The 27769-nt window shown below is 36.7% G+C and overlaps 1 protein-coding gene across 11 annotated transcripts in view; it reads right to left on the bottom strand.

Annotated features, from left to right (window-relative positions):
* The window catches only part of LOC128549520 (fibropellin-1-like), a 201733-nt gene that overhangs the window by 16247 nt on the left and 157717 nt on the right, over nucleotides 1–27769 (bottom strand). For 9 of the 11 annotated variants that reach the window (XM_053526306.1, XM_053526305.1, XM_053526307.1 and 6 more), the window contains 5 exons: nucleotides 20435–20517; nucleotides 15133–15378; nucleotides 8435–8458; nucleotides 4661–4739; nucleotides 217–330 (listed from right to left, as the gene is read on the bottom strand). In XM_053526306.1, the coding sequence (XP_053382281.1) occupies nucleotides 217–330; nucleotides 4661–4739; nucleotides 8435–8458; nucleotides 15133–15378; nucleotides 20435–20458 (487 nt within the window). In that variant the 5' untranslated portion in view covers nucleotides 20459–20517. The remainder of the gene's footprint in view (nucleotides 1–216; nucleotides 331–4660; nucleotides 4740–8434; nucleotides 8459–15132; nucleotides 15379–20434; nucleotides 20518–27769) is intronic. The other 2 variants (XM_053526308.1, XM_053526313.1) reach the window with 2 other exon arrangements.

Genomic DNA, 27769 nt, shown 5'->3' with positions numbered 1-27769 from the left:
GATTTGGCCAAAATTGTGACCTCTAGAGTGTTAACAGTCAAATTGTTGACGACAGACGACGGACACAGGGTGATCACAAAAGCTCCCCTTGAGCACTTCGTGCTCAGGTGAGCTAAAAAACAAAGTAACATGTTTAATGTAAAGTCCAAGCGAATCTGTTCAGTTTCTGTAAAGAATGCAAAATCAAGTGACATTTTATCATGTAAATGCACTTACCTGAACAATTTGTATCCGTATAACCAGATTCACATATGCATGTAAAAGTACCATTCCCATTATCAACACATGTGCCATTGTTCAAACACGGGGAAGAGTCACAGATGTTAGGAGCTAAATAGTTACAAGAATAACATGTAAAACTATCATATGCTTAGGGGGGAATATATTTTGAAAGATTTCAAAGGGCAGTAAGTTACTGAAAAGATCCTAACAAAACTTGAGTGTACATCACTGTCTAGTAATGATCTACATTATTATTAAGTTTCAACTAGAAATGTGGACACAGATGCCCCCACTACATGACAACGGACACAGATCAAACGCCAAACCCCAGGTACACAATTGCACATGCTGACCAACATTCCTGTAAACTTTGGATGATTCTAGGTCAAATACTGTTGGAGCTACGCACGACACAACATTAAAATTACCAATTTTTAACTAAGTCAGGGGCCATAACTCCTACATGACTGAATGAATCCGGACGCGAAACCCCAGGTGCACAACTGCACATGCTGACCAACATTCCTGTAAACTTTGGTGACTCTAGGTCAAATACTTTTGGAGCTACGCGCAACACATTAAAATGACCAATTTTTTACTAAGTCAGGGGCCATAACTCCTACACGACTGAATAAATCCGGACGCGAAACCCCAGGTGCACAACTACACATGCTGACCAACATTCCTGTAAAATTTTGTGACTCTACAGCAAATACTTTTGGAGCTAGGTGCGACACAACACTAAAATGACCAATTTTTACAGTCAGGGGCCATAACTCCTACATGAATCTGGACGCAAAACCCCAGGTGAACAACTACACATGTTGACCAACATTCCTGTAAAGTTTTGAGACTCTACGTCAAATACTTTTGGAGCTAGGCGCGACACAACATTCTCGGAAGGACGGATGGACGCACGGACAAGGGCAAATCTCTAAGCCCCCCCTCCCCCCTCAAAGTGGGGGCATAAAAAGATCAATCAGTGGATGACTTTGTTAAGTGGGAATTTATGGATTGTAACATAGTTAAAGGGCAATAAGTCTGAAGATGCATGTGTATCCCTGGAGTGATCTACATTCTTGTATAGTTTCATAAAGTGATCTATATATATGTCAAGTTTCAAGAAGCGCCATCAATAGGTTACTTCATAGATAGTAAAAAAATCCCTATTTTACCAGATCAAGGGGAAACTGCTTTTACTAGGTTAAGGGGGATAGTACTAACTGTGAGCAAAGGTCATATGCTAATTATTTAATATGTGAAGTTCAATGATTTTACCCAAAACACTTTTTGAAATAGCATTTTCCTTTCTTTTTCTCAAACAAATCAAGTGGATAAACTCTGCTTTTACTGGGTAAAGGGACATCACTAAATGTAAGCAATGTTAATGTGCTAAATAATAATTATATGAGGTTTGGTGCTTTTAGCTTAAATATTGTTTCAATTATAAGCATTTTCAATTCAGATGTACAGTCAAACAGCTCCACCTTTGGTGGGGTATAATAAAACCAAATGTGCAGCTGTACCTAAATTAGTAAAGATTCATTGGAATTTAATCCAAAGCATGCAATGTTAATGGGGATGTATTTTCAGTGTTGCAGTAAATGATTATTTTATTAAATAACAAGAGCACCGCCTTGCTGGTGCAGATGCTCATCTGATTTTTTTTGTCTCTGTATTATAGAAATATTGTCTTACCCATGATTTTCTAAGTCCAAAAAGGGCCATATTTCTTACAAAAAGCAGGATGGAGTTATGTTTCTTGATATACAGAGTAAGCTTATGATGGTAGACAACTGATGCAAGATTCAAAGCAAAAGCTTTGATAGTTTAGAAGAAAAGTTTACCTAAACATAAAACTTAACCAAGAAATCTGAAATTTTCTATGTCCAAAAGGGGCCATAACTCTTACAAAAAGCAGGATGGAGTAATGTTGCTTGCTGTATGGGGTCAGCTTGTGATGATGAACAAGTGTTGCAAGTTTTAAGGTATTAGGCCCATAATAGAGTACCTCCTTTTTGGAGAGTATTCAATTCCTACCATAAACCTGCTTTGACTGCAATTTTCACTGGGACCAAATTTTTTTCCCCTTATTTTCCTTTTTTTTCTAGTAAGTTATTACTTCTTTCAAGACTTGTTATTGATTTATTGTACAAAAGTGGAAATAATTCATTTGATAAGCGATTTCTTGCTGTTCAAAGTGAATTTACCTCTGAAACAGAAGGGGTAGAGTTAGACATCTTTTAAAAATACTGAGTTACATGAGGTAAAAGTTCTCTATTTTGCCTTCATTCTTTAGATTACATATTGTGGAAGATATATAGGTAGGTTTTACTTCTGCCCCAAGGTTATTTTTGAATGAAGTGAGCAAAATTCAAAACAGACCCGCAGGATTCGACCTTAATTTTTTTATGTTGGAGTTAGAATTCTGTCTCATTAAATCCGTTTACTTGAGGCACACTAGAAAAAGATGACCTTGCAGGTTTCATGATTTAGTTTTTATTGTTTAACCAAATTGTTGCATGTTTCTTTCTAAAAAGGGCCATCATTCTTGCAAAAGCAGGATAGAGTTATGTTTCTTGATGTACAGTGTCCACTTATGATGGTGAAAAACTGTTGCAAGTTTTAAAGCAATAGCTTTGATAGTTTATGAGAAAAGTTGACTTAAACATAATACTCAACCAAGAAAATGATTTTCTAAGTCCAAAAGGGGCAATAATTATTGCAAAAAGCAGGATGGAGTTATGTTGCTTGCTGTACAGGGTCAGCTTATGATGGTGAACAAGTGTTGCAAGTTTCAAAGCAATAGCTTTGATAGTTTAAGAGAAAAAGTTGACCTAAACATAAAACTTAACCAAGAAATCTGATATTTTCTAAGTCCAAAAGGGGCCATAAATCTTGCAAAAAGCAGGACGGAGTTATGTTTCTTGCTATACAGGGTCAACTTATGATGGTGAACAAGTGTTGCAAGTTTTAAAGCAATAGCTTTGATAGTTTAGGATAAAAGCTGACCTAAACATAAAACTTAACCAAGAAAACTGATTTTCTAAGTCCAAAAGGGGCAATAAATCTTGCAAAAAGCAAGATGGAGTTATGTTTCTTGATGTACAGGGTCTGCTTATGATGGTGAACAAGTATTCCAAGTTTCAAAGCAATAGCTTTGATAGTTTAGGAGAAAAGTTGACCTAAACATAAAACTTAACCAAGAAAACTGATATTTTCTAAGTACAAAAGGGGCCATAAATCTTGCAAAAAGCAAGATGGAGTTATGTTTCTTGCTATACAGGGTCAGCTTATGATGGTGAACAAGTATTCCAAGTTTCAAAGCAATAGCTTTGATAGTTTAGGAGAAAAGCTGACCTAAACATAAAACTTAACCAGGCAACGCCGACGCAGACGCCGACGCCGACGCCGACAACCGCTCAAGTGATGACAATAACTCATCATTTTTTTTCAAAAAATCAGATGAGCTAAAAATGACATTGACAATTTTTATTTTAAGTTTTATAATTGTTTACCAATAGTTTGATGTTTCTTTCATAAAAAATAATGGTATAATGAATTCTCTGCAAACGTTTTGGATAAAGGCCACCACTTTGAAATTTATCTCTACCCGAGCTTGAGGAAATACCATAAATTACACAAAATTTATAAAAAATGGCACGGTAAAAGTTTTTAAAAATTAGCAATTAAGTGCGAAGCATGGTCAACTGTAAGAACATACCCAGCAAATGCCACTTTTTAAACATTTCTATTAGGGGCCTAATACCTTAAAACAATAGCTTTGATAGTTTAGGAGAAAAGCTGACCTAAACACAAGTTTTAACCAAGAAATCTGATTTTCTAAGTAAAAAAGGGGCCATAATTCTTGCAAAAAGAATGATGGAGTTATGTTTCTTGCTGAATAGGGTCAGCTTACGATGGTGAACAGGTGTTGCAAGTTTCAAAGCAATAGCTTTGATAGTTTAGGAGAAAAGTTGACCGAAACATAAAACTTAACCAAGAAATCTGATATTTTCTAAGTCCAAAAGGGGCCATAATTCTTACAAAAAGCAGGATGGAGTAATGTTTCTTGCTGTATGGGGTCGGCTTGTGATGGTGAACAAGTGTTGCAAGTTTTAAAGCAATAGCTTTGATAGTTTAGGAGAAAAGCTGACCTAAACACAAGTTTTAACCAAGAAATCTGATTTTCTAAGTCCAAAAGGGGCCATAATTCTTGCAAAAAGCAGGATGGAGTTATGTTTCTTGCTGTACAGGGTCAGCTATTGATGGTGAACAAGTGTTGCAAGTTTCAAAGCAATAGCTTTGCCGACGCCAACACCGATCAAGAGATGGCAATAACTCGTTTTTCAAAAAATCAGATGAGCCAAAAATGGCATGTCAGTATCTGTTAGGCACTAAATTTCATTCAGGAAGCAATGTGTTATAAATTACTTACCAGGATAACATTTCTTCCCACTGCGACCCTTCTTGCTTTTACCGGTCCTAACTTCTGAACAAACAAAACCTGGCGGGCACTGAAATATTCGAAAGTACAGGTAAATATATCACAGTATACCCAGATATACAATATCATAGGCAAAAATATCAGATAGCCTTAATGAGCAAACACATCACAATTCAGGCAGATACAAAGTGAAACATGTGGCAGATATCAAACTCTAACACAGTGTAACATATTTATACTTCCCTTATCTGGTACAGTAGGCACTGCTTTCATATATTTCAGCTGAGTTATACAAAGTTTGTTTGTTTTGGGTTTTACGCTGCTTTTCAACAGTATTTCAGTTATGTAATGGCTGGCAGTTAGTATTCTTGTATTCTATACCAGTGTTAACCTGTTCTTCGCAAGTAACTGCCAACTTCCCCACACAAATCAGAGATGGAGGACAAATGATTTCAGACACAATGTCTTCTATCAAATTGGCACGGAGAACATATGCCATGCCAGGGTTCAAACTCAAAAATAACTAGAGATTCTTTTGAGAAAAGCGCACATCTCCCACAACTGCCTAATCATCTAAATAGTAAGTCAAGTCTTTATATACTGTTTACTTAATCCACATGTGAATGCACATTCTTGACACCAAAAAGACCCCTATAGTACTTTTAAAATGCTTTTTGGAGGCAGGGATGATTTGCCAATATTCCTACTTGGAGGTTGGGCAGATATATCGCAGTATCTATATGCAAATTTATCACAGTATACTAGGCAGATATATACCATACCAGTATAGGCAAATTTATCACAGTACAGGCAGATATATCATAGTATATGCAGATATTGTCACAGCATACATTTATGTAGATATACTACAGTATAGACAGATATATTACAGTATAGGCAAATTTATCACAGTACAAGCAGATATATCATATTACAGGCAGATATCTCACAGTATACTGTTCATCTGTAATGTCGTGGTACTTGACATTCGACGTAACTACATTAAAAAAGAAACAACACAACAGTGTATTTCTTGTCTTTACCACAATATTTCATGTCATATGCATGAATAACTGTGTGAAAATGAATAAGATATCATTCAAGAAACATCCATGTGTACTTTGAACAACAACAGTCAGCCATTGTTATCGTGTGACGTCACATCACTAATGTCGCGGTATAGGTCAACAATTGTGTCAATCAAACTATCATAGGTTAAAAAACACTAAATATAATTCAAACATTGAAAAACTATCTAAGTCAAACTAACAGGAACACTCAAAAGTCATTAAACGCCAATTTAAACATTTTATATTATCTGTTTACATTGGCACTATCGAAAATATTCTCCTCTGTGCAGCAGACACATCAGATATTTTGCAAGTAAATCACAAGGTCGCGGGCGTGGTCATAATGTAGCGGAGCCTAAGAATCGTACTATTACTTAATATTTTCTGTTTGATAGTTATCTAACATGTTAAAATTCACTGCTCAGTATCATGGGTGTATTTTGAGGAGATGGTCAGGGGGCCCCCATCCCTTCCTCCCTCTTAAAATCTGTCGAGTTAAAGACGTTTTGATGTTTCGCCTGATACCGATATTTTATTCATTTTTCTGTAGCTGGGGGATGTTACGTAAAATTTTGTGTCCTCTAACCTATAGGCGGGACTTCATTTGCATAATTAATGAGGACAAATGCTGATCAGCTGGTAGACAAACTTATAAACACTGCAAATATTTGCTTAATTCATGGATTTTTGCAATAAATATGTGAAAAATACGATTTTAATAAATCTTGACAGATATTTAGCAATGTAAATGCAGGTAGGAACATTTTTCGCCAGCATGAGTAAAATAGGTCACGAACTTCCCGGTAAAACACCACGTAGTGTGCAACTCAAATACGGAAATTAGTGATGAACGCGAGATTATGATGTTGATATATATATTTATGTAGATATCACATTTTGACATCGCTGAGTAGTACTAAAGCATTTAACAATGAGCCACCACTTGCGGGTGCTGCGCTAATCGTTTTTTTTTGTAATAGAAATATTGTCTACCATTGGATTTTCTAATCAAAAAGGGCCAATCATTCTTGCAAAATGCAGATAAGTTATGTTTACTGATGTACAGTGTCACTTATATGGAAAAACGGTGCAAGATTTTAAAGCAATAGCTTAGATAGTTTAATGTGGAAAATTGACTTAAACATAAATAAAACCAAAAAATGATTTTCTAAGTCAAAAAAGGGCATAATAATTTGCAAAAAATCAGATGAGAGTTACCTGGCTTGCTGTAACAGTCAGCTTATGATGGTGAACAAGATTGCGAGTTTCAAGAAATTTAGCTTGAATATATATAGAGAAAAAGTTACCTAACATAAAACTTAACAAACAATCTGAAATTATCTAAGTACAAACAGGGGCCATAAAATCTTGCAAAAGCAGATGGAGTATGTTTATTGCTGTTACATGGTCAACTATGATATGTGAACCAATAGTTTTTGCAAGTTTAAAGCAATAGCGTTGGATAGGTTAGGATAAAAGCGACCTAAACTAAACTTAAAAGAAATCTGATTTTCTAAGTCAAAGGGGCAATAAATCATGCAACAAGAACGATGGGTTAGTTTCTTGCTGTACAGGGTCATCTTATTGGTGAACAAGTATTCCAAGTTTCAAAGCAATAGCTTTGACAGTATGGGAGAAAGTTGACCTAACAATAAACTTAACCAAGAAATCGATTATTTCATAATAAAAAGGGGCCAAAATCTTGCATAAAGCAAGATGGATTATAGATATCTTGCTATACAGGGTTCTTTGCTAATGATGTGAAAAAGATATTTCCAATTTACAAAGCAATAGCGTGGGAAATTTTAGGAGAAAAGTGACCTAAAAATAAAACTTCACCAGGCAACGCCGACGCAGAGTCGCACTCACCGCGACGGCGACGCGAGATACGCTCAGTGATACAATAATCATTATTTTTATCAAAAATCAGATGAGCTTAAAAAATGATAATACACTAGTGTAATAAAGCTTTGACGTCGACGTCATTTACAGTATAGGAGACGCTGGTCAAATTGACTTGTTTATATACCAAAAGAAAGTAGATTTGTTGATATTTCGACAGGAAACGATAACATGTGATAAAAAGGATATTACATTTGTGACTTTCCGGATTGAATTTATTAAACTCGTTGAATAAAATTGATAAAATGCTCGGCAGAGCCTCACATTTTATCATTTTATTCAACTTGTTAATTAAATTCAGTATGAAAAGGCACCCATGTAATATCCACTATATATTACAGTATAGACAGAATGATATATCACAGTATAGGCAAATTTATCATAGTACAGGTAGATATATCACAGTTTAGGCAGATATGTCACAGTATATATTTATGTAGATATACTACACTATAGGCAGATATTATGAGATAAACAAGAGTATGGATAGAGAGTACAGGCAGATATATCATAGTATATGCAAATATACCACAGTATAGGCAGATATCCAAGATTACTGGCATCATAGTATATGCTGATTTACCACAGTATAAGCAAATATATCACAGAATAGGTAGTATTATACTAAGGCAGTCATATCATAATATATAGAGAATATTAGATTACTGTCTTATAAAATTAAATTTAAAAAGTGAGTTACAGAAAATATTAAAGTCTGCCGAGACTTTTATTTTTTCATAGACGAACTTAATAAATTTAAATTTATAAGACAATAACCTAATGTTCTATTTACCCTATCTTCTGATCTTAAATCATTCTAAAATTAAAATTTTACTACATGTAGATCTGAGTCTGCCTTGCATAAAAATTTAACAAGAGGGCCATGAAGGCCCTATATCGCTCACCTGACCTAATGACCTAAAGATCAACATTCTGACCAAGTTTCATCAAGATATGTTCATAAATGTGGCCTCTAAAGTGTTAACTAGCTTTTCTTTTGATTTGACCCCGTGACCTAGTTTTTGACCCAACATGACCCAGATTCAAACTTGACCTAAAGATCATCAAGATTAATATTCTGACTAAGTTTTATGAAGATACAGTCACAAATGTGGCCTCTAGAGTGTTAACAAGCTTTTTCTTTGATTTGACTTAGTGACCTAGTTTTTGACCCCAGCTGACCCAGATTTAAACTTGACCTAAAGATCATCAAGATAAAAATTCTGATCAAGTTTCATTAAGATATGGTCATAAATGTGGCCTATAGTGTTAACTAGCTTTTCCTTTGATTTGACCGGGTGACCTAGTTTTTAATCCTATATGACCCAGATAAGAACTGGACCTTAAGATCACCAATATTAACATTCTGACCAAGTTTCATGAAGGTATAGTCAAAAATGCCGCCTTTACAGTGTTAACAAGCTTTTCCTTTGATTTGACCTGGTGACCTAGTTTTTGACCCATGATGACCCAATATCAAACTCGTCCAAGACCTTTTTAAGGATAACATTCTGACCAAGTTTCATTAAGATTGGGCCAAAATTGTGACCTCTAGAGTGTTAACAAGCTTTTCCTTTGATTTGACCTGGTGACCTAGTTTTTGACCCCAGGTGACTTAATATTGAACTCGTCCAAGATTTTATTAAGGGTAACATTCTGACCAAGTTTCATTAAGATTGGGCCAAAACTATGACCTCTAGAGTGTTAACAAGCTTTTCCTTTGATTTGACCTGGTGACCTAGTTTTTGACCCCAGATGACCCAATATTGAACTCGTCCAAGATTTTATGGAGGGTAACATTCTGACCAAGTTTCATTAAGATTGGGCCAAAATTGTGACCTCTAGAGTGTTAACAAGCTTTTCCTTTGATTTGACCTGGTGACCTAGTTTTTGAACCCAGATGACCCAATATTGAATTCGTCCAAGATTTTATGGAGGGTAACATTCTGACCAAGTTTCATTAAGATTGGGTCAAAATTGTGACCTCTAGAGTGTTAACAAGCTTTTCCTTTGATTTGACCTGGAGACCTAGTTTTTGACCCCGGATGACCCAATATCGAACTCGTCCAAGATTTTATGGAGGGTAACATTCTGACCAAGTTTCATTAAGATTGGGCCAAAAATGTGACCTCTAGAGTGTTAACAGTCAAATTGTTGACGACGGACGGACGGACGATGATGGACGCCGGACACAGGGTGATCACTAATGCTCACCTTTGAGCACTTTGTGCTCAGGTGAGCTAAAAATTAACACTCCTCCACAAAATTACACAAATAGGTCTTTAAAGTCCAAAATATTATAAAATAAAAGCTGAAAAACAAAGGCTAACCTTGTTTTGTTTTGTACCTGACCTCACAGTTCTGATGAACATGAATGAATAATTTTAATTTGCTGCCAAGTGAAGTTTTATCTGAAGTTCAGATGCATGTCGAATTACCCATCCTCACCAAGCAAACGATAGACGTGACTTATACACATGCCATAACGCCGCTTAATTGAACAAATAGGCAAACTGTTTCCTCGATGACTTTATTCAATAACACTCCATTCCATATGCAATATATTCATTGATTTAAATGCAGAAAACTAAAATCTTGAACAAACGCTATACACGTGTTATTTTCCTTTTCTCCGAGCGTTTCCATTATAAAAACTTTTTGTGGTAATTGCAACTATGCTGACCCTGGAACAACTGATACGGGGACCGGAATGCGGCATTTATCTTATCTTAAGCTGTCGTCCAATCGAAGCATATGCCGAAGGTTATTCTGCTATTACTCACACACTTACGCCTTACAGTTTAACTTGTCCTTTCAGTGAAAATCTGGGAAAGCATTTATTGATTTTTTTTGTTGAAAACAAAAGTTCTGCCATGAAATTATTGCCTGCATCTGTTTTTAAATGAAAAATATCTACATTAATGTTACTTTTCGCCCTGTGAAAATGGCTAAATCTAGGCTTGTCTTACCCAGAGAGAAAGATGTCGTTTTTTACATGATATTTGCCTTGTTGATTCAGAGTATATGGAACAATAAAATTAGGACATATTTTAATGAAAATAGCAAGTCGAAACTGTAAACTGTTGCCTGAAAATATTTGTTTATGATATTGCTTTGTTCTTCACCATTTAAATGCGTGTTAAACCTAGATGATTTTCTGCAGTTTTATCCAAAAGTTTGGAATATTAAACTTTGCTGTCGGCCTTTTTTTAAAAATTTCATTGTTATTTTAATTTAAATACATTGTATTTTTCACACATCAGTTTTAAGATTAAATTAATTAAACTAATTTTTGGAGTTTAAACAACAATTTCGTTTGAAACATTCTCTGCGTTCAAGAAGAAAGTTTGTTTCTGTATGTAGAAATCTGACAATATAAACAATAATTATAACTAGAAAATGCTTTTGTAAAAAAGCGCATGTCTCCCCCAATGCAAAGTCCTATAGGCAAGAAGTCAATAGGGGTCAGGAGCGAAAGTCAAAGAGACACTGATGGTTGGCTGCAATAGGGATCATCTACTTGGCATGTCCAGTCTTCCCGCTAAATTTCGACACTCTTGGCCTAGTGGTTCTCAAGTCACTGTTTAGGCTCCTGTGACCTTGACCTTTGATCAAGTGACCTCAAAATAAATAGGGGTCATCTACTCTGCATGTCCAATCATCCTATTAAGTTTCAACATTGTAGGTCAAGTGGTTCTGAAGTTATTTCCAAAAAATGATTTTACATGAACAGGCCACTGTGACCTTGACTTTTAATAGACTGACCCCAAAATCAATAGGGGTCATCTACTCTGCATGTTCAATCATCCTATGAAGTTTCAACTTCCTGGGTCAAGTGGTTCTCAAGTTACTGATCGGAACTGGTTATCAATGTTCAGGCCCCTGTGACCTTGACCTTTAAGAGAGTGACCCCAAAATCAATAGGGGTCATTTACTCTGCATGAACAATCATCCTATGAAGTTTCAACATTCTGGGTCGAGAGGTTCTCAAGTTATTGATTGGAAATGGTTTTCCATGTTCAGGCCCCTGTGGCCTTGACCTTTAACAGTGTGACCCTAAAATCGTTAAGGGTCATCTACCCTGCATGACCAATCATCCTATGAAGTTTCATCATTCTGGGTCAAGTGGTTCTCAAGTTACTGACCGGAAATGGTTTTCAATGTTCAGGCCCCTGTGACCTTGATCTTTCACAGAGTGACCCCAAAATCGTTAGGGGTCGTCTACTCTGCATGACCAATCATCCTATTAAGTTTCAACATTCTGGGTCAAGTGGTTCTCAAGTTACTGACCGGAAATGGTTTTCAATGTTCAGGCCCCTGTGACCTTGACCTTTAATGGAGTGACCCCAAAATCGATAGGGGTCATCTACTTTGCATGTACAATCATCCTATGAAGTTTCAACATTCTGGGTCAAGTGGTTCTCTAGTTATTGTTCGGAAATGGTTTTCCATGTTCAGGCCCCTGTGACCTTGACCTTTGATGGAGTGACCCAAAAATCAATAGGGGTCATCTACTCTTTATGATCAATCATCCTATGAAGTTTCAACATTCTGGGTCAAGTGGTTCTCTAGTTATTGATCGGAAATGGTTTTCAATGTTCAGGCCCCTGTGACCTTGACCTTTGACGAAGTGACCCCAAAATCAATACGGATCATCTACTCTTCATGACCAATCATCCTATGAAGTTTCAACATTCTGGGTCAAGTGGTTCTCTAGTTATTGATTAGAAATGGTTTTCAATGTTCAGGCCCCTGTGACCTTGACCTTTGATGGAGTGACCCCAAAATCAATAGGGGTCATCTACTCTTCATGACCAATCATCGCATGAAGTTTCAACATTCTGGGTCAAGTGGTTCTCTAGTTATTGATCGGAAATGGTTTTCAATGTTCAGGCCCCTGTGACCTTGACCTTTGACAGAGTGACCCCAAAAACAATAGGGGTCGTCTACTCCAGCAGCCCTACAACCCTATGAAGTTTGAAGGTTCTAGGCCAAATGGTTCTCCAGTTATTGCTCGGAAATGAAGTGTGACGTACGGACGGAAGGACGGACGGACGGACAGGGCAAAAACAATATGTCTCCTGGGGGAGACATAATTATGGCTCTACAAGATTAAGAAAAGTTTCAACTTTCAGTTTTTTTTTTTGTTTTTTTTTCTTCTCTCCATTTTATTTATTCAAATCCAACAAAAATCGGTCCTTTACGTGGTAAAATATTTCTTCAGTGAGCTCGAGTTAGTTCATAATAATTAAGCATATCACCACATGCAGTCGCATGCTGTTTTTCCTTCAGAATCCCTTTAGATCAATCTCTGATCATATAATTATCGCCACTTAACATGTGACTGGTAAACCCTTTGAACAAAAAGTGTTATAGCTCCATGATTAACATGAGGTAATATGCTAATTACACGCTAATCGATAGTGGCGAAAACAAAATATCGATCGCTAACGACTGGTCGATATTTACAGGTATGGACGACAGCATAATACAGATAAATGTATTGATTTATACGGAGTGTCTACTCCCCATATTAGACCTTCCTGGCTGACCTTATAAAGCTTAATTTATCTTACACCTTGATTTTTGCCTTTATTTTGCATGACGGTAGGATAATAGCAAACATATTACAGTAAAGTTAAATATATCACAGTTTAGGCAGATATACAACAACAGGGAAAAATACCATATAGGCAAGTGTATCAGAGGTAAGTGTACCACAGTATAGGCAAATAAACTGCATGAAAACAGTATATTTTGTGGCTACAGGGTTTTATTTTAAGTTTTCAGTGTATAATACTGGAATATATCAGTCAAATTAATTTGATAATTTTACTGTTTTAAACGGTTGAAAATATTTATTTTTATTTTTTCTCTGGTACAGACTACACTTAACTGCAAATGATTTGTTTGTTTGTTTGTTTGTGTTGGGTTTAACGCCGTTTTTCAACAGTATTTCAGTCATGTAACGGCTGGCAATTAACCTAACCAGTGTTCCTGGATTCTGTACCAGTACTAACCTGTTCTTCGCAAGTAACTGCCAACTTCCCCACTTGAATCAGAGGTGGAGGACTAATGATTTCAGATACAATGTTGTTTATCAAATAGTCATGGAGAACACACGCCCCGCCTGAGGATCGAACTCACGACCCTGCGATCCGTAGACCGACGCTCTACCTACTGAGCTAAGCGGGTGGGCTTACTGCAAATGAATATGAATGATTACTATCATCAGAAATCCAATGCAAAGTTTCATTAAGATACAGATATGTATAAATATACCTAAACAGACATAAAACAAGAGCACCGCCTTGCGGGTGAAGACACTCATCTGATTTTTTGTCTGTATAATAGAAATATTGTCCTACTCATGATTTTCTAAGTTCAAAAAAGGCCATAATTCTTGCAAAAAGCAGGATGGAGTTATATTTCTTGGTGTACAGAGTCAGCTTATGATGGTGAAGAACTGTTGCAAGTTTCAAAGCATTAGCTTTGAGTGTTTAGGAGAAAAGTTTACCTAAGCATAAAACTAAACCAATGAATTTGATATTTTCTAAGTCCAAAAGGGGCCACAATACTGGCAAAAGGAAAGATGGAGTTATCTGTATTGCTGTACAGGGACAGCTCATGATGGTGAACAAGTATTGCAAGTTTCAAAGCAATAGCTTTCAATATTAGTTTAGGAGAAAAGCTGACCTTAACACAGAACTTAACCAAGAAATCTGATTTCTAAGTCCAAAAGGGGCCATAATTCTTGCAAAAAGCAGGATGGAGTTATGTTTCTTGCTATTATACAAGGTCAGCTTATGATGGCAAACAAGTGCTGCAAGTTTCAAAGCAATAGCTTTGATAATTTAGGAGTAAAGATTACCTAAACATAAAACTTAACTAAGAAATCTGATATATTTTACAAGTCCAAATGGTTTCAAAGCAATAGCTTTCAATATTAATTTAGGAGAAAAGCTGACCTTAACACAGAACTTAACCAAGAAATCTGATCTTCTAAGTCCAAAAGGGGCCATAATTCTTGCAAAAAGCATGATGGAGTTATGTTTCTTGCTGTACAGGTTCAGCTATTGATGGTGAACAAGTGTTGCAAGTTTCAAAGCAAATAGCTTTGATAGTTTAGGAGAAAAGCGGACTTAAACATAAAACTTAACCAGGCAACACCAATGCCAATTTTAAAAGTGATGATAATAACTCACCATTTTTCCCCCAAAAAATCACTTGAGCTAAATATACACTCCACCATTTTGAATTGTAAACAAAGATATTGTGACATGTATCACAACACTGAGGTCATGATGTATAGTAATTCAAATTATTATAACTATATACATATAATTATAATAAACGGTACATAAGAGAATGCCATTTTTGATGCATGTAAATTCTTAGAGTAAATGTTTTCCAACAAATCAATGTATCATATTTGGCACTAAACAACCATAATACCAAACAACAAAAATTTCATATTTTCAAACATATTACCTGTGCATCTGTTGTACATTTTCCAAGACGTTTTCCTTTTGAAGCTTTTGATGGATGTGCTTTAACTTCAGAAGCTTTTGCCTTTCCTTTTGAAGCTTTTGATGGATGTGCTTTAACTTCAGAGGCTTTTGCCTTTCCTTTAGAAGCTTTTGCCGGATGTTCTTTAACTTCAGAAGCTTTTTCCTTTCCTTTAGGAGCTTTGGCTGGACTTGCAAAGCATGTTAAAACATATGCCAAACATATAATCTGAAAAGAGTATATAAACAAGAGCTGTCACTAATGGTGACAAATGCCCCCGCAGCGCCTTAACGTTTGACCTGGTGACCTTGACCTTTGACCTGGTGACCCGAAAGTCAATAGGGGTTGTGTACTCAATAAGTACTATCAGCATGTGAAGTTTGAAGGTCCTGGGTGCAGTGGTTCGCGAGTAATTGCCTTCATGCAAAAAAGTAACATTGGCCCCTGTGACCTTGACCTTTGACCTGGTGACCCCAAAGCCAGTAGGGGCCGTGTACTCAATAAGTACTATCAGCATGTGAAGTTTGAAGGTCCTGGGTGCAGTGGTTCATGAGTAAAATGCCTTCATGCAAAAAGTTAACATTGGCCCCTGTGACCTTGACCTTTGACCTGGTGACCCCAAAGTCAGTAGGGGTTGTGTACTCAATAAGTACTATCAGCATGTGAAGTTTGAAGGTCCTGGGTGCAGTGGTTCGCGAGTAAAGTGCCTTCATGCAAAAAGTTAACGTTGTGACGAACGAACGAACTAACAAATGGATGGACAGTTGAAAACTAATATGCCTCCCTTTGGAGGCATAAAAATAAAGTTCAACCATGTCAGGGTTGGGGGATAGGAGAACATGAATTGGGGCTTGGAGATTTTGGATAGGGATTTATATTATCTAATACAGAAGAAAACTAGAAATTGCTGTTGTAAAAAAGCGCATGTCTCCCCCAATGCAAAGTCCTATAGACAAGAAGTCAATAGGGGTCAGGAGCGAAAGTCAAAGAGACTCTGATGGTTGGCTGCAATAGGGATCATCTACTTGGCATGTCCAGTCATCCCGCTAAGTTTCAACACACTTGGCCTAGTGGTCCTGAAGTTACTGTTCAGGCTCCTATTACCTTGACCTTTGATCAAGTGACCTCAAAATAAATAGGGGTCATCTACTCTGCATGTCCAATCATCCTATTAAGTTTCAACATTCTAGGTCAAGTGGTTCTCAAGTTATTTTCCGGAAATGATTTTACATGACCAGGCCCCTGTGACCTTGACCTTTAATAGACTGACCCAAAAATCAATAGGGGTCATCTACTCTGCATGATCAATCATCCTATAAAGTTTCAACATTCTGGGTCAAGTGGTTCTCAAGTTATTGATCGGAAATTGTTTTCCATGTTCAGGCTCCTGTGACCTTGACCTTTAATAGAGTGACCCCAAAATCAATAGGGGTCATCTATTATGCATGTTCAATCATCCTATGAAGTTTCAACATTCTGGATCAAAAGGTTCTCAAGTTATTGATCGGATTGGGTTATCAATGTTCGGGCCCCTGTGACCTTGACCTTTAACAGTGACCCCAAAAACGATAGGGGTCATTTACTCTGCATGACCAATCATCCTTAGAAGTTTCAACATTCTGGGTTGAGAGGTTCTCAAGTTATTGATCGGAAACGGTTTACCATGTTCAGGCCCCTGTGACCTTGACCTTTAACAGAGTGACCCCAAAATTGATAGGGGTCATCTACTCTGCGTGACCAATCATCCTATGAAGTTTCAACATTCTGGCCCATAAGCTTACTTTTTTTTTCATTTACCATGAAAATTTATGACCAGAGTAAATACAAGTATAACCTAATGGCTTAAATACTATCCCTAGCTAAACCAGATTCTGGATAAAAATAAGATGTCTTGGCACAATATCTAGCCATGGAAAACTGAAACGCAAAAATCAATTCACAAAACACAAACACGTGTCTAATGCTCCAGCCACTTTCTGACTCTTTCTATGCCAAGAAAAACATTCTGCCTATTAACATTTAAGACAAATGCCTAACCTGCCAAAGTCACAAATGTGTCACTTATTACTATACCCCTGTGACCTTAACCTTTAACGGAGTGACCCCAAAATCAACAGGGGTCATCTACTTTGCATGTACAATCATCCTATGAAGTTTCAACATTCTGGGTCAAGTGGTACTCAAGTTATTGATCGGAAATGGTTTTCAATGTTCAGGCCCCTGTGACCTTGACCTTTGAAGGAGTGACCCCAAAAACAATAGGGGCCGTCTACTCCAGCAGCCCTACGACCCTATGAAGTTTGAAGGTTCTACATCAAATGGTTCTCCAGTTATTGATTGGAAATGAAGTGTGACGTACGGACGGATGGACGGACAGGGCAAAAACAATATGTCTCCCCTAGAGGGGGGGAGACATAAATAGCAAAACTGAGTTGGGAGAGCGACAGAAATAACAAGGGCTGTCGGAGGACAGCAATGCTCGACTATTCAACAGCCTTGTCACTTGAATAAATACAGAAGTCTAAAAAGGGGCATTATTTTGTAACTAGATGCCCACGGGCAACATGTCGAGCCCGTCAGCTGTCAAAAGGACTGGGAGTTGCATATGACACTGCCTCATTGAGGCAAACATTTATGCCAATTAGTTACAATATAAGTTATTTGTAGTAACAACAAAAGGAAGTAAATCTTAAACAAGAGGGTCATGATGACCCTGGATCGCTCACCTGAGTAATATGAGCTACATGTTTCAAATGTCAAACTGATGATTTTTAGAAATTTTTTGGAAGATTTTCCGATGTTCAATCAAGTAACCCCTGGGGCAGGGCCAATTTTACCCCGGGGGGTCATGATTTGAACAAAGTTTGTAGAAGTCTACTAGGCAATGTAACATATCAAATATCTAAGATCTAGGCCTTCTGGTTTATTTTTAGCAAATTTATGAAGATTTCCCTATGTACAATCAAGTAACCCTTGGGCCTGGGTCAATTTGACCCTGGGGGGGTCAAGATTTGAACAGATTTTGTAGAGGTCCACTAGGAAATGCTACATGTCAAATATCTAAGCTCTAGGCCTTCTGGTTTATTTTTAGAAAATTTTAAAGGTTTTTCTATGTACAATCAAATAACCCTATGGGGCGGGGTCAATTTGATCCCGGGGGTCATGATTTGAACAAATTTTGTAGAAGTCTAATAGGCAATGCTACATGTCAAATATCTAAGATCTCGGCCTTTTGGTTTATTTTTAGAAATTTCTGAAGATTTTCCTATGCAAAATCATGTGACCCATGGGGCGGGGTCAATTTTGACCCCGGGTGTCATGATTTGAATAAATTTTGTAGAGGTCCACTAGGCAATGCTACATGTGAAATATCTAACCTCTAGGCCTTCTGGTTTATTTTTAGAAATTTTTGGAAGATTTTCCTATGTAAAATCAAGTGACCCCTGGGGTGGGGTCAATTTTGACCCCGGGGGTCATGATTTGAACAAATTTTGTAGAGGTCCACTAGGCAATGCTACATACCAAATATCTAAGCTCTAGGCCTTCTGGTTTATTTTTAGAAAATTTTGAAGATTTTTCTATGCACAATCAAGTAACCCCATGGGGCGGGGTCAATTTGACCCCGGGGGTCATGATCTGAATAAAATTTGTAGAGGTCCACTAGGCAATGCTACATGTGAAATATCTAAGCTCTAGGCCTTCTGGTTTATTTTTAGAAAATTTTGAATATTTTTTTATGTACAATTAAGTAACCCCATGGGGCGGGGTCAATTTGACACCGGGGGTCATGATTTGAAATTTTTTTGTAGAAGTCTACTAGGCAATGCTACACATGAAATATCTAAGCTCTAGGCCTTCTGGTTTATTTTCAGAAATTTTTTGAAGATTTTCCTATGTAAAATCAAGTGACCCCTGGGGCAGGGTCAATTTTGACCCCGAAGTCATGATTTGAACAAATTTTGTAGAGGTCCACTAGGCAATGTTACATGTCAAATATCTAAGCTCTAGGCCTTCTGGTTTATTTTCAAAAAAAATTTGAAGATTTTCCTATAGAAATCTATGTAAAATGAAGTGACCCCTGGGGCGGGGTCAATTTTGACCCCGGGGTCATGATTTGAACAACTTTAGTAGAGGTCCACTAGGCAATGCTACATGTCAAATATCTAAGCTCTAGGGCTTCTGGTTTTTGAGAAGATTTTTTAAGATTTTCCTATGTAAAATCAAGTGACCCCTGGGGCGGGGTCAATTTTGACCCCGGGGTCATGATTTGAACAAACTTGGTAGAGGTCCACTAGGCAATGCTTCACACTAAATATCTCAGCTCTAGGGCTTCTAGTTTTTGAGAAGAAGATTTTTAAAGTTTTTCCTTTCGGTTGCCATGGCAACCAGAGTTCTGCATGGAATTCAATTCTTTGAATAATTTTTGTAGAGCTTCACCCAAGGAACATTCCTGTGAAGTTTGGATGAAATTGGCCTAGCAGTTTATGAGGAGATGTCGTTTAAAGTAAAAGTTTACGGACAACGGACGACAGACGCTGGACAGTGAGTGATCAGAATAGCTCACCCTGAGCCTTTGGCTCTGGTGAGCTAAAAAGAGGGGGATAAATCATGAAATATTGGTTCCAGTGGTATGATCCTTGTGCCATATGATGTGGGTGATGATGAGGAATAACTATTTTAAGTTTGAAGTAAATCAATCAAGTAATAACAAAGAGAAAGTGCATTAAAACTTTAACCAAAGTGCGGATGTGGAAGGACGCCGACGCCAATACAGACGCCAACGCCAGGTCGAGTAGGACAGCTCTCCATACTTAGTTTAGTCGAGCTAAAAACTTAACCAAATCGGGACATGGACACGGACGCAGATGCATGGGCGAGTCCAATAGCTCTACTATTCTTTGAGTACTCGAGCTAAAAATAAACCAGCTATAATCTCAGTGAAGATTGCTTTCAAAACAGCTGCTTGGAATAAAGAGATTAATTTCATATATAAATAGAGAACATTAACGAAAACATGATTGGAAAAGTCAATTATGTCTTTATTGGTTTTGTACTGTAAAATCATTAAATTTCCCAGGGATGAAATTTCTTGGTTTTGGTCAAAGAGGCAATTCTGTGAACATAAAATGAATGGGAATTTTACTTGTTCGTTGGGATCAAATTTCATGGATTGATTCAACCATGAAAATTTGTCCCCCATGAATATCAATGATTTCACAATACATAAAAAACATTTTTTCCATAATATATCTTTAAATGATGAAAGTATATGTATGATACTTACCATGCAACATACTGTCAGTTTCATATTTGATTGTAAACCGAGTAACTAGTCTGGTGCTAGGATATCAAGTAAATGCTGAACTGCTGGAAATAGAAAGAAAAATAACGTCAAAAATAATATAATAGTGCCTTTCTTTTTAAAGAGATTTTAAGATAGACAAGGTTATAGATAGCTGTAAAAGAATAAAATGTATGGTAGCTTGCTACAAATGTTTTTCCTGTGCATTATTAGCATTGATATAAGAATGTGTATTTTTCAGATTTCAACTCTGCCAGGACAGTTATTTATATCTCATGTCCAATGGAAATATAGGATGAATAGCATTCCAATTATGAATAGCATTTCAACTAAGAGCTAGGTCTTGGCATTATTATGTTCTAACAAGAGCACCGCCTTGCGGGTGCTGACGCTCATCTGATTTTTTTTGTGTAATAGAAATATTGTCCTACCCATGATTTTCTAAGTCTAAAAAGGGCCATCATTCTTGCAAAAAGCAGGATAGAGTTATGCTTCTTGATGTACAGTGTCCACTTATGATGGTGAAAAACTGTTGCAAGTTTTAAAGCAATAGCTTTGATAGTTTATGAGAAAAGTTGACTTAAACATAATACTCAACCAAGAAAATGATTTTCTAAGTCCAAAAGGGGCAATAATTATTGCAAAAAGCAGGATGGAGTTATGTTGCTTGCTCTACAGGGTCAGCTTATGATGGTGAACAAGTGTTGCAAGTTTCAAAGCAATAGCTTTGATAGTTTAAGTGAAAAAGTTGACCTAAACATAAAACTTAACCAAGAAATCTGATATTTTCTAAGTCCAAAAGGGGCCATAAATCTTACAAAAAGCAGGACGGAGTTATGTTTCTTGCTATACAGGGTCAACTTATGATGGTGAACAAGTGTTGCAAGTTTTAAAGCAATAGCTTTGATAGTTTAGGATAAAAGCTGACCTAAACATAAAACTTAACCAAGAAAACTGATTTTCTAAGTCCAAAAGGGGCAATAAATCTTGCAAAAAGCAAGATGGAGTTATGTTTCTTGATGTACAGGGTCTGCTTATGATGGTGAACAAGTATTCCAAGTTTCAAAGCAATAGCTTTGACAGTTTAGGAGAAAAGTTGACCTAAACATAAAACTTAACCAAGAAATCTGATATTTTCTAAGTACAAAAGGGGCCATAAATCTTGCAAAAAGCAAGATGGAGTTATGTTTCTTGCTATACAGGGTCAGCTTATGATGGTGAACAAGTATTCCAAGTTTCAAAGCAATAGCTTTGATAGTTTAGGAGAAAAGCTGACCTAAACATAAAACTTAACCAGGCAACGCCGACGCCGACGCCGACAACCGCTCAAGTGATGACAATAACTCATCATTTTTTTTCAAAAAATCAGATGAGCTAAAAATGACTTATAGGATGAATTCTATCATTTCAACTAAGGGCCAGGTCTTGGCATTGTGATGTTCCTCATTCTATAAGTCATTTTAGACATATAATAATGCCACTAGGAATATTCCATAATAGTATAGTAACCTAGCATAGCAACATTAACAATACTCATAACCTGAATAAAACATTCAGTATCAGAAACTTTTGGCTCAATTCTAAATGCATTTCCTGGAGTTTTCTTTGTCAGCAGAGTGGTTAGAGTATAGTGACCCCATCACAGAAACTCAAAAAAAGCCACTTTGATAGTACACAACAGTTTAAACAAGAGGGTCGTGTGGTCCTACATCGCTCACCTGAGTTCAGTTGCTTGCTTGAACAAATGTCTTTGCTAAAGCTTCAGAAACAAAAAACTAGTTGAGTATGTCATAGAAAGATTATTCAAGATAACTCGCGAAATCTGTTAAAAATTATACAGGTGGTTCAATCTCTTAGCTGTAGCTTTAAAAACAAGAGGGCCAAGATGGCCCTAGGTCGCTCACCTGAGAAACACACCATAACAGTGAAAACATGTTTGACCTAATGATTTCATGGAAACAAATGTTCTGACCAATTTTCATTAAGATTGGACCAAAAATGTGTAGACAAGTATTTTCTTCCATTTGACCTAGTGACCTAATTTTTGAGCCAAGATGACCTACATTCGAACTTGACCTAAATTTGATCTAGGCAATCATTCTGACCAAATTTCATGAACCTCAATTGAAAAATACAGCCTCTATCACATACAAAACATTTTTCTTTGATTTGTTCTAGCAACCTTGTTTTTGACCCCAGATTACCCAAATTCAAACTTGACCATAATTTCATCAAGGCTATCATTCTGACCAAATTTCATGAAAATCAATTGACAAATAAGGTTTCTATCGCATACACAAGGTTTTTCTTTGATTTGACCTAGTGACCTGGTTTTTGACCAGTCAGATGATACATATTCTAACCAGACCTAGATTTCATCAAGGTAATTATTCTGACTAAATTTTATGAATATCCAGTGTAAAATGTAGCCCCTATTGCGTACACAAGGTTGTTCTTTAATTTGACCAGGTGACCTAGTTTTTGACCCATTTTCAAACATGGCCTAGATTTCATCAAGGTAATCATTCTGACCAAAATTCATGAAGATCAATTGAAAAACACAGCCTCTATGGCATACACAAGGTTTTTCTTTGATTTGACCTAGTGACCTAGTTTTTGAACCCATATGATCCATTTCCAAACCTGGCCTAGATTTCATCAAGGTAATCATTCCGACCAAAATTCATGAAGATCAATTGAAAAATACAGTCTCTATCGCATACTCAAGGTTTTTCTTTGATTTGACCTAGTGACCTAGTTTTTGACCCCAGATGACACATTTTCAAACCTGGCCTAGATTTCATCAAGGCAATCATTCTGACTGCATTTCATGAAGATCAATTGAAAAATATAGCCTCTATCGCATACACAAGGTTTTTCTTTGATTTGACCTAATGACCATTTTTTTGATCCCAGATGACCCATATTCGAACTTGACCTAGATTTCATCAAGGCAATCATTCTGACCAAAATTCATGAAGATTAATTGAAAAATACAGCCTCTATCGCATACACAAGGTTTTTCTTTAATTTGACCTAGTGACCTAGTTTTTAACCCCAGATGACCCATTTTCGAACTCGGCCTAGATTTTATCAAGGTTATCATTCTGACCAAAATTCATGAAGATTAATTGAAAAATACAGCCTCTATCGCATACACAAGGTTTTTCTTTTATTTGACCTAGTGACCTAGTTTTTGACCCCAGATGACCCATTTTCGAACTAGGCCTAGATTTCATCAAGGTAATCATTCTGACCAAATTTCATGAAGATCAGTTGAAAAATACAGCCTCTATCGCATACACAAGCTAAATGTTGACGGACAGACAGACGACAGACGCCAGACATCGAGTGATCAGAAAAACTCAACTGAGCATTGCTCAGGTGAGCTAAAAATGATACCAGTTGCTCAGCATTATGCGTATAGAACAGACTCTTCTCTCAACTCGTAATCTCACACGAATGAGATGTGGAGATTGATGTCTAAATTGGTAGAATTTGTTTCATGATTCACAATAAATTAATCTGTGTAAAAAATATTAATTTCAAATCAGATAGAGGATCTGGTATAATATTTTCGTACTGATTATACATAAGAAATGGAGCAACAGTCCGACAATTTGGGTCCATAAATATTTCTGGTAAAATCAGGCAATCCCTCATATCATAAAATTACATATGAACGAAATTTCTAAATGTTTAAAACATGTTTAAGTACCCATTTTCACGAAATTAAATCAACTGACAGCATACTAGCTTTTTTTACAAAGCTAATTTAGCATTTTGCATTAGACTGAGAAGATTAGTAACAGAAAAGACATATTTTCTTCAAGCTTTAAATCTGCATTTTGAAACCATCAATAGTAATAACAATAGTAATAACAAATGGATAGTAAAAAGTGGATATATTGTCCATTGACCTGACGTGACCCTCAATAGAGAAATAACTACTGCGTAAGTATTCTTTATGATTTAAAAAAATATCGCATGTGCAAGTAGCTGCGGGGACAAAACGATCTTAGATAAAAAGACAAATTACTCCCGAAAATAGATACAACAGGAGAAAACAATTAGAATTTGTGAAAATTGTTGCAAAAGACATTGTAAGAATAAAAGCAAATACGGTAACACTTCATTATATTGAATTTAAAAAATGGTCTGCAGTAATTTCGTACCCGTGGTAACGTGCTTGGAAGTCAGACGGTTAACTATAAAGGTTATTTGTGTAATTATAGATCTTTTCAGGATACAGTACTGTGTAAAGTAACGAAAACGTCCGAAAATATTAGCGAAGATTGATGAGTGTCAGGTCAAATACTTACGGACAATTGTGCAATATATACATTTTGTCAAAGGGGTTTCCTTTCACTAGTACATGGCATCTGAAGTTGAGATCGAATATATAGTGAAAATTTCTTATAATAAATACATCTCGTTTTTAACATGAACGTGAGTTGTGTAAGTTGAAACACAATACTTTTTTACTCTAACGTCATATAGCCACAAATCATGTGGGGGTGAGGGTAAAGTTATGTTATATTGCGAAAAATTAAAGTTGGTGACCCCTAAGTATTTATGTGTCTACTAGACGTACACACATTGCGAAACAACATACCAAAATTATACGTTTTTTTATCGAGTCGATTTTTAATAAACTGAACTTGAAGGCAAAATTATTAGCAAAACCCGATGTGATTTTTTCCGTTCTGACGTCACGAAATCGTCACTGACGTCCTAAGCGTCAATTTCATTTCACTGAATTTTATACCACTGAGTAGTATTTTCTGTGTGCAAAATGAACATTATTTTGTATTTTTCATTTATATAACATTCAAAGCGCAGGAAAGGAAAAATGCCGAAAACACTCGGAACTCAGCATTGCACGAAAACTGACGTCAGGGGCCATGTATCTGACACAATAGCAAAAAACACGAACAATATGGCGAAAAAGTAAAACCGAAACTCAATCGCATATATCCTGAATTTTGTACAGTATAAATTTCAGGACAATATTCGGCAAAAAAATTTGGGGCGCATTCCACCTTAAGTCTTGCACTATATGGCAATGTGTGACCATGATGGTAAGCAAGTGTTCAAAAATTCAAAGCCATATATATCAAACAGTTAATAGACAAAATATCGAATGGTATGCGAAACTTAACTAATTTCTATGTCCAAAAAAGGGCCATACTTGAGCTAAAGTCCTTGTACTAGGTATGTATACTATGAAGGTAAATAAGTGGTCAAAGTTCAAAGCCAAATGACAAACAGGTTAGGCAAATATCGACTGGTACGAAAACCTTAACTGATTTCCAAGTCCAAAAAGGGCCATAATTCAGCCAAAACACTTGACAGAGATATGCACTCTTGCCTACAGATGGGAATTGTGACAATAAACAAGTGTTAAAAGTTTCAAAGCCTCATGTCAAATAGTTTTGACAAAACACTGACTTGTATAAAAACCGAACCAATTTATAAGTCCAGATAGGGCCATAATTAAGCCAAAATACTTGACAGAGTTATGTACTCTTGCCTACAGATGGAAATAATGATGATAAGCAAGTGTTCAATGTTTCAAAGCCGCATGTCAAATAGTTTTGACAAAACATGGACTTGTACGAAAACTGAACCAATTTCCTAGTCCAGAAAGGGCCATAATTCAGCCAAAATCCTTGACAGAGTTATGTACTCTTGCCTACAGATAGAAATCATGATGATATACACTTGTTCAAACTTTCAAAGCCACATGTCAAATAGTTTTGACAAAACATGGACTTGTACAAAAATTGTACCAATTTCCAAGTCCAAAAAGGGCCATAATTCTGCCAAAATAGTTGACAGAGTTATGTACTCTTGCCTACAGATAGAGACTGTTATAATAAACAAGTGATAAAGTTTCAAAGCCATATGTCAAACACTCTACATAAAATACAACTTGTACGAAAAACTTAACCAAGATATCTAAGTTAAAAGGGCCATAACTCAGCCAAAATCCTTGATGGAGTTATGTACTCTTGCCTAAAACTGAACATGTTGATGGTACACAAGTGTTGAAAGTTTCAAAGCTTTATCTCAAAAGACTGTCAAAATGTGGACTGGTACGAAAAGGACCATGAAAAGGACCAGCCCCCAGAGTGCCATCCTTTTCGATAAGGGGGGGGGGGGTGTAGTAGACGTGGAACCCGTCCATTCCATAAATACATGAAAACAGGGGATACAGTCCAACGCGGGAGTTGTTGCATGCTGGGATCGCGCACAGAGACAACAGTCAGCCATTGCGGACTACTATCGAATTCAGCTGAGTGCATTATTCAGAAGTTATAACTACAAAGTGGGTGTGACGCCGACGCCGTGGTGAGAAGGATAGCTCTACTTATTCTTCAAATAGTCAAGCTAAAAATTATACAGGTGGTCCAAATTTCTATCATGTATCTTCAACAAGGATTTTTTAAAAAGTTTTCCCCTGTACAAGTCTATTTAGACCATGTGCCCCCCTCCCCTCTCCCCACCCTGGGTGGGACCAGTTTTAACCCAGGGGATAGTTTGAGCAATCTTGGTAAAGGACTACTACACAATGCTACATACCAAATATCAAAGCTCTAGACCATGTGGTTTTGTACAAGAAGATTTTCCAAGATTGTCCCTGTATAAGTCTATAGAAACCATGTGACCCCCAGGGCGGGGTCATATTTGACCCTGGGGGAATAATTTGAACAATCTTGGTAGATGACCACTAGATGATGCTAGATACCAAATATCAAAGCCCTAGGCCCTGTCGTTTTGAACAAGAATTTCAAATTTTTCCCTATATAAGTCTATGTAAACCATGTGACCCTCAGGGCGGGGCCATATTTGACCTTAGGGGGATAATTTGAACAATCTTGGTAGAGGACCACTAGATGATGCTTCATACCAAATATCAAAGCGAAGTCTATAGAAACCATGTGACCCCCAGGGCACGGCAATATCTGATCCTAGCGGGATAATTTGAACATTATCTTGGTAGAGGACCACTAGATGAAAAGTGACCACACAACCTGGCAGCCATGTTTTTTGATGAATTGGAATAATTTGAACAATCTTGGTAAAGAGTCACACAAGGACCATTTGCGTAAAATTATTTCAAAATCGGGCTAGCAGTTTCACACGCAAAGATTTTTTTAATTTCCACTATATACATATAGGGAAAAGTGACCATGCCCCCTTGCATCCATTTTTTTTGACGAATCAGTATAATTTGAAAAATCTTGATAAATGGACACATATGGACCATTTAAGTAAAATCATTTTAAAATCGGGCCACACAATAACCATTCT

This window comes from Mercenaria mercenaria, chromosome 16 (assembly GCF_021730395.1).
Source record: "Mercenaria mercenaria strain notata chromosome 16, MADL_Memer_1, whole genome shotgun sequence".
NCBI lineage: Eukaryota > Metazoa > Mollusca > Bivalvia > Venerida > Veneridae > Mercenaria > Mercenaria mercenaria.
The sequence above is the reverse complement of the archived record's forward strand: the minus strand, read 5'-3'. Positions and strand labels throughout refer to the sequence as shown.